The sequence below is a fragment of the Mus caroli genome, chromosome 11 (assembly GCF_900094665.2).
Source record: "Mus caroli chromosome 11, CAROLI_EIJ_v1.1, whole genome shotgun sequence".
NCBI lineage: Eukaryota > Metazoa > Chordata > Mammalia > Rodentia > Muridae > Mus > Mus caroli.
Window position 1 is genome coordinate 93,816,901 of NC_034580.1, and position 8,283 is coordinate 93,825,183.

Sequence of the window (8,283 nt, forward strand, 5' to 3'; positions counted from 1 at the left end):
TTTTTTTTTTTTTAAGATTTATGGATATGAGTGCTCCTCTTCATTTACACCAGAAGAGGGCATCCGATTTCATTACAGATGGTTGTGAGCCACCATGTGGTTACTGAGAATTGAACTATAGAAGAGCAGTCAGTGCTGTTAACTGCTGAGCCATCTCTCCAGCCTGTACTTAACCCTGTTAGCTGCTGTTCATAAGGTTTTTTTTGGTTTGGTTTGGTTTTTCGAGACAAGCTTTCTCTGTATATCCCTGGCTGTCCTGGTACTCACTTTGTAGACCAGGCTGGCCTCAAACTCAGAAATCCGCCTGTCTCTCCCTCCCAAGTGCTGGAATTAAAGGTGTGCGCCACATAATAGCTGTGAGCTGAGTACATTGACCCTGTAGACTTCACACTGTAATGAAGTAGGGTCAATCCCGTCCATTTTGTGACTGATAAGAACGTGGATGAATAAGGAGGATGCTGTGTGATGGTTTAACGTGTCTGGTGACAGGTCGGCTCTGAGTTACACTTGAATTACCAGAGTGAGTTGTGTCCTCAGTAGCAGGGCCTTTCAAGGAAGCAGTGGAAAGAATGAGGTGGAGGAGGCAGGTGTACAGAGGCACAAGGGCCGGTAGACCCCAGGGCTCTGCTTTATCCAGTTCTGGGCCGGGAAGAAAGGTGGTAGAAGGCTCTAAGCCCAGACTCAGAAACACCACCTTCCTATGTGGCCAGGTACAAGGCCTGGCACAGGGGAATTGATTTCTTCTGCCTTTGCTACCATGGGCTCTTCCTATAAGACTTTCCTAATGGCAAAGCTTCCAAGGCCTGGAGAAGGAGTGTCCTCTGTCAAGCTCTCAGTTTAGCCTGGACATGAGTCCAGCTCAACTCTGAGGGGAAAGTTTAGAGACTACCCTATCTAGACAGGGACCACAGAAGGGGACTGCAGTGATCCAAGCATAGTAGTCACGGTTCCATTCTGAGCCAGGAGATGGCGCTGTTCGCTCACTGCTGGTTTGTATACTCAGGCTTCTCGGGCTTTTTGTTTGATTGGCTGACATTGGGTGATTTTGAAAGGTTAAAATGCTTGTTTAATTTTTTATTTTTAAGGACTTATTTGCATTGATGTTTTGCCTCCGTGGATGTTTGTGTGAAGATACCAGACATTCTGGAACTGGAATTATAAGTAGTTGTGAGCTGCCATATTGGGAATTGGCAGCTGGGAAATGAACCTGGGTCCTCTGGAAGAGCAACATCTGAGCCATCTCCCCAGCCCTATGAGAGTTTGTTTTAATGTCAACTTGCCACAAATTAGAATCAACTGAGTAGGGAGCCTCACCTGAAGAATTCACATTGCCTTAATAATGTTAGGAAGACACACCCGCCAAGGGTCCAGATAAAGAAGGGCCACAGGAGGAGGACGATTATTCCTTTGTCTGATTGATCTTCTCTTGTGCCACCAAGTTTACTTACCCCACTACTGCCACCTTCATTAAAGACAAAACCAGCGATTCCAGGCTTCCACCACTGACTACAAAACAGTGACTCTCTAAAGACTAGGTGTTCAGTGCCAGAGGGGGCTGATTAGGCTCACAGCCTTAGGACCTGAGCCAGTCAGTAAGCAGCACTCTCCAATGGTCTCTGCTTCCATTCCCAACCCCAGGTTTCTACCTTGAGTTCCTGCCCTGGTTTTCCTCGGCTGTAACCTGTAACCCAAATAAACCCTGTCCTCGTCCGAGTTGTTTTAGGTCATTTTCACACAGTGACAGAGAAGCAAACTAGGAAAGATACAGGAAGTGATGGATGGGCTGAGGGTTCTCAAAAAACCACTCATGACAGACAATGTTCTGCCACTGAGCTATTATTCCCTATCCCACTGTTATTTTCTCCTGACAGCCACCCCAGACCTGGAAGGAACACCTATCATCGGCTCTGACACTTTTACAAGAAAATACATGAAGGGATTCTAATTTTCAAGAACTTCAAGCATAAAGCATCCGTCCCTAAATAGGGCTGGAAAGAGGGCTCAGCGGTTAAGAGCACTGGCTGCTCTTGGAGAGATCCTGAATTCAATTCCCAGCAACCACATGGTGGCTCACAACCATCTATAATGGGATCTGAGGCCCTCTTCTGATGCAGTGACCTCATATACATAAAAGTAAATAAATAAATCTTTAAAAGAAAGAGCCAGGCGTGGTGGTGCATGCCTTTAATCCCAGCACTCGGGAGGCAGAGGGCAGGTGGATTTCTGAGTTGGAGGCCAGCCTGATCTACAAAGTGAGTTCCAGGATAGCCAGGGCTATACAGAGAAACCCTGTCTCGAAAAAAACAAAAAAGAAAAAGAAGGAAGGAGGAAAGAAAGAAGAAAAGAAAGATAACTGTTGAATCCACTCCAGGCCCTGGAAATCCAATTAACTTAGCCCTGAAGTATAGCTTTGCAGCATAGGATGTACTTAGCATGAGTTCCAGCCCCAGCTCCAACCTCCTTAGCCCCTCCAGCCCCTCATGATGGGCCCTTTCATTCAAGAGTATACGACTTGGGGCTGGAGAGATAGATGGGTAGCAGTTTAGAGCCTTTGATGCTATTCCTGAGGACTCAATTTCAATCCCCAGAGCACACACTGGGCAGTCCCAGCCACCTGTGACTCTGGCCCTAATGCCGTCTGCCCTTCCTTGGCACCCACTTATATCTAGCACACACACATAGGAACACACACATTAAAAATAAAAACAGCCGGGCGTGGTGGCGCACGCCTTTAATCCCAGCACTTGGGAGGCAGAGGCAGGCGGATTTCTGAGTTCGAGGCCAGCCTGGTCTACAAAGTGAGTTCCAGGACAGCCAGGGCTATACAGAGAAACCCTGTCTTGAAAAACCAAAAAAAATAAAAAAATAAAATAAATAAATAAATAAAAACAAAGCCAGGTGTGGTGGTGCACACCTTTAATCCCAGCACTCAGGAAGCAGAGGCAGACTGATTTCTGAGTTTGAGGCCAGCCTGGTCTACAAAGTGAGTTCCAGGACAGCCAGGGCTATACAGAGAAACCCTGTCTTGAAAAACCAAAAAAAATAAAAAAATAAAATAAATAAATAAATAAAAACAAAGCCAGGTGTGGTGGTGCACACCTTTAATCCCAGCACTCAGGAAGCAGAGGCAGACTGATTTCTGAGTTTGAGGCCAGCCTGGTCTACAAAGTGAGTTCCAGGACAGCCAGGGCTATACAGAGAAACCCTCTCTCAAAAAACCAAAATAAATAAATAGATAGATAGATAGATAGATAGATAGATATAAAAAAATAAATAAAAACAAATCTTTTAAAAAGTATATGACTGGCCAGGCATGGTGGTACATATAATCCTGTCACTCCGGAGCCTGACTGCTCCAAGTTTGAGGCCAGCTGGAGCTACACAGCAAAACAGAACAAAAGTATAGAACTATTCCTATGAAATATTTTTATATATCTGCTTGTGGACGTTGTACATCGTGGTGCGCACTAGGCTCCGCACCACGATGTACAACGTCCACAAGCAGCTTCACCACTGAGCCATCTCTCCAGCCCTGTTTGTTTGTTTTCAAGACAGTATTTCTTTGTGTAGCCCTGGTTATCCTGAAACTAGCCCATAGGTCATGCTGGCCCCGAACTCCAAGATCCACCTGCTTCCATCTCTGAGTCCTGAGGTTAAAGGCGTGTGCCATCATCCAGCTATCCAAGTTGCTCCAGTGACTTCCCAGAATCTCAACATTGTCTAGTTATGAGTACCATGGAGGTCTGGCTCGGGGCTGCCCCCTGTGGGTTATGACTCAATAGTGCCACGGCAGAGCTGGAGACAGGCTAGGAAAGTGAAGATGACTTTGGCCTCCTCCCTGGTGGCATAAGTGAAGCTGAGGCAGGGATGGGCTCTGCCACCCCCTTTAAAACAGAAGACTGAGTCTAGAAGTGCACAACTGTTTTCCTTGGGGTCCAAGCCCTGGGGGACCTGGGGGATGCAGGAGACTGAAGAGAGGGGACTAGGCTATATATGTGATGGGATTACACAAAGAGCCTCACTGCCTGAGTCTCCCCAACCCCTGTCTCCAGCATCTATTACCCTGTTCTTTTAGGCTTCCCCTTCTCTGGCTCCTACCTTTTTCTTTCTGCATCTCCCTTGAACCCAAGTGGGGTGTACTAGGAGATCTCAGGTTGAGACAGAGGGAAGAGAGAAGGATGTATGTAGGTCAGAGATGGTGCTGGCAGCAGATTTCTGGGCATCCCCAGGCCAGCAGTGTGGCTGGTCCAGATCCCCAAGAACAAGAACGGGCAGGGAGGAGGGTGGAGGCCACAGTGGGGACACCAGCTGTTCCCAGCCCCTAGGCTGGGAGCCTGCTGTCAGTAGCTCAGCCACCCGAAAAAGCTGCTGTGTTCAGCAGCGCAGCAAACAGACTGGGGGAGGGGGTCCAGGCCAGCTGCTGGCTGGTGGCAGACACTGGGTATGCATAAGGCTTCAAAGGCTTGAATTCAATATTCCTACTTGTCTCCATTCCTGGAGCTCCTGGCCAGGCCATCTCAGGCTATCCTCCATCATGGTGGCTTAAGGCACTGAGGGACACAGGGTAAGATGTCTAGGCCCCTGATTGCTTGGTAATCCCGGACAAATCATTTTAGTTTCCGATCGGCATCAGTTTTCCTAAGTGTAAAAGGGCCGGGTTGTTCTGTATAAAGTGGATGACTTCCAGCAAACTACTTACCATCTCTACCCCAGTGTCCTCATTTGTCAAAGGGTTCAGCACATGGTCTAAGTTATTGAGAGGACCAAATAGCATGAGGTTCCCAGCATGCTCCGCGGGCCACGCCTGGTGCTTTATTACGGGCCACGCCTGGTGTTTTTATCCTCTTCCAGGCAGGCATGGTGCTGCACACCTGTAGTCTCAGCTACTAGAGAGTGCACCGATGCTGGAGGATCAAGACATTCAGGAGAAGATGCCTGGATTACATAATTCTAGCTACAGTCTTCAGACGCAGGCATGGTGCCTTCTACCTGCAATCCTAACACGTGGGAGGCTGAGGTGGGACATTACTGATTCAAAACAAGACCCCATTCTCCCCACCCCACAAAAAAAGCCATCAGATATGTGTGTGTTCCGGTTCCAGGGCGAGCAATTCTAGTAAAAGGCTGTCTTTCTTCCCTCTCCACCCTCAATCTCTATTGCTTTCATCGGATGAAGGGGTCCAAAGGATGCTCAAGGAGGAGGCGCCACAGTCTGGTCCCAGCCAGCCTACCTAACTCCAAAGGTGAAGGGAGGTGGGGACCAAACTCCGATGGAGGAGTGGGTACTTGTCAAGACTGGCAGATTCCCACCCTCTTGCGGTCTGGCAGCACCACCACTGCCCTGGCCCTCCCGCAGTAGCCTCGGGCTCGCTTGCTCCCCCCTGCGCCTATAAATAGCTCAGGACACGCGAGCCGCGCGAGTGACGCGGCCAGGCAGGCGCGGGAAGGCGGCCGCTTGGCTGGAGCAGGTGGGCGGCAGCCCCAGAGGGGCGTGCACGACCCCTCCCCCCACCGTTCCCTCCTCCTCCCCTCCCCCCATGCCAGGCATCTGATGACGGACGCTGCTGAGTCATCTCCTGGCCTTAGCGTCCTCCACTGTCCCCTCCACCACCTCTGAATCTCAGGCTTAGGGGCTGCGGAGAGAGGCGGCCTCCGAGGCCGAAGCATGCAGGTCTGCGTCAACAAGGTCACTGTGGGTCAGTCCCCTGCGCGATTCAAGTGCACGTAGAACCCAGAAGTGACCTCAGCTCACCTCCCTGGCCTGACTTTGTTTCCCGCCTTCCTCGGGTCCCTCTGCTTCTTTCTGTGGTCCCCAAGCCAGCACATCCTACTCTGACGCCCCTCTCAGAGCTCAATACCTCCTGTACTCTTAGCCTCCATCCCAGCCTGATACTCGCTTGCTTTCTCTATCCCAATCAGATACACCAAGCAGGCAAGCTGAGACAAGAAACATTTAATTATGGGCCTGGGGGCTCAGCAACGCCCCCGCAGACCCTTCATGCAGCCTCATGTACAGTGGGCATTGGGCCCGCCCCGGGGATTTTGCTGGGGGGGGGGCCTCATGGCAGCAAACAGGGCAGTGTGGCTTTAGACCCCTTTTAGGGGAAAAAATGGGGCAAGGTGTGTTGGGTAGAGAATCGGTGTCCTCTCGTTGTATGGAAGGCAAGACTGTGCCCAGAACTGGGGGGTTGGGGTGGGGGTGGTGGCATTGGCTGACAGAATCAGGGCTCAAAAGGAGGGTCTGAGCTTGGAAGGAGGAGCAGGTGCTGGCACCAGGAAAAAAAAAAAAGCAGCCTCTTGAGGAAGAGGTTCTTTGTCCTGCCAGGAGGGCTAAGGGCTCCTAGAGCATCATTTGATGGTGGCCAAAAGAACTTTCCATAGCCTTCCTCAATCTGCCAAGGTATCCTTCCCAGGGATGTGCCGTGTAGATCCCAAACGGTAAGAAGGTAAGTTTGGTCCATCTGAGGACAGGGCTTTTAGAGAAACCTCACAACCTCAGACTCCCCTAGCTGTCTGCTTCTGGTGGTAGGGATTTCTGGAGTCCTAACAGTGAAATGTTTTGACCAAGCAAGGGCCAGCATCTTGTTCTCCACCTGGGTCTTTGTCCAGGCTGCTCTTGGATACCGATTTCTAGTAGACAAAGGAGAATGAGACTGTTCTGTGAGGACTGCCTTCAATGGAACAGACTCCTATGTGTTACAATCCTTTCCAGACCTCAGTCCTGACCCTGCTCTGTCGCCCAGGTTTCAAGTAATTGGAAAGATCCCTGAACTTTCCTGAGAGTTGAAGGGGTGACAGGTGGTTAACTTAGGGCTCTCCCATAGTCCTCAGGGTCTTCTCAAGCCAGAGGGGAGGGCTGAGAGACACCAACAGGTCCTCTCTCAAGGCCCCACTTGCAGAGGGTGGATACACAGACCCAAGCAAAGGCTGTGGGCAGAGAGGAGTCAGGCATGCAAGGCAGTATGAGCGGGTAGTCTCTGGAAGACAGCAGGCGACTCCCTAGGGTGGGCCTCACTATGGCAACCCGACTAGGTGGTGCTTGGGCTCTGGGTGGTCCTACCTGTAACTTCCTCGTTTCTTCCCAATTTTGACTCCCTTTCCCAAGCCCCATTCAGGATACCCCACCCAAGAAATAAACCTTCCTCAGTGCAGAAGGCTCCTAAGTGGGGGCGGGTGATGCTTAGGAGAGAGACAGGGAGAGGAAGGGTGTGGCCAGGATGCCCGCTTCCTTCTCAGGCCAGAAGCAAGAGCCAGGCATGGGCAGGGGTAGCATCTGGGTTCTCTCGGTTTCTGTCAGATCTCTGCCAAGGAGTCGGCTGGCACCAAACCCCGCTTCTTGCCACTGCTGACGCGGATGAAGCCATCGCTATCCTTGCTTCTGCTCACGCCTACGCAGATCTGAGTGGAAACAGAAGAGATCAGGAATGAGAGTACTGCTCATGACTTCCAAAGGACACGCCCCAGGGGAGGGCGGGACTGGCGGGCTAGCATAAATCTTGTGGATAGAGCTGATGCAGGCAGATGCTAGGAGAGGGATCAGCAGCAAGACCAGGACCCAGGGGATAGCAAGCAAGCGGCTGAATCTGGTGCTCAGTTAAACCAACGTCCAGTCCTGATCCCATGTCACAGAGGAGGTGGCAGAGGGGAAAGGGCTAGCCTGAGGTGACCCAGCAAGCTAGAGGGCATAGTGTTTAAACTAGCCAGGGGCACACTAAGTCCTAGCACTCGGGAGGCAAAGGTGGGCAGATGTTTGAGTTTAAGGCCAGCCTGGCCTACATAGAGTGTTCCAGGCCAGCCAGGGTTAGGGCTACATAGTAAAATACTATCTAATAAAAACAAAAAGCAAGAGCTGGCAAGATGGTTCAGTCTCAGTGGTTAAGAGCCCTGAGCCCTGGCTGCTCTTCCAGAGGAGCCAGGTTTAATTTCCAGTACCAACATGGCAGCTCGTAACTGTCTGTAACTCCAGTTCTAGGGTATCTGACACCCTCACAAAAACGTATATAAAATAAAGTTAAATAAATTAAAAAAAAAAAAAAAACAAGTTCTGGAGAGATAGATCAATGCTTGGGTCACCGAGGTTCTCAGCACATGGGTCAAGACGCCTTTGAGGGACAAATATTAGACATTCTGTGTATCAGATTGTTTTTGTGGTTGTTGTTTGTTTTGTTTTGTTTTTCCAGACAGGGTTATCTGGGTAGCTCTGTCTGTCCTGGACTCACTTTATACATCAGGCTGGCCTTGAACTCTTCTTGACTACATTACAATTGTTTTGTTTTTTTTTTT

At 50.2% G+C, this 8,283-nt stretch overlaps 1 protein-coding gene across 1 annotated transcript in view; it reads right to left on the reverse strand.

The window, feature by feature from the left end:
* Window positions 1–5,938: 5,938 nt before the first annotated feature.
* Window positions 5,939–8,283, reverse strand: part of Stac2 (SH3 and cysteine rich domain 2) — a 17,289-nt gene continuing 14,944 nt past the window's right edge. Inside the window, exon 11 of the mRNA XM_021177829.1 lies at window positions 5,939–7,398. Coding sequence (XP_021033488.1) covers window positions 7,294–7,398 — 105 coding nt within the window. The 3' untranslated portion in view covers window positions 5,939–7,293. The remainder of the gene's footprint in view (window positions 7,399–8,283) is intronic.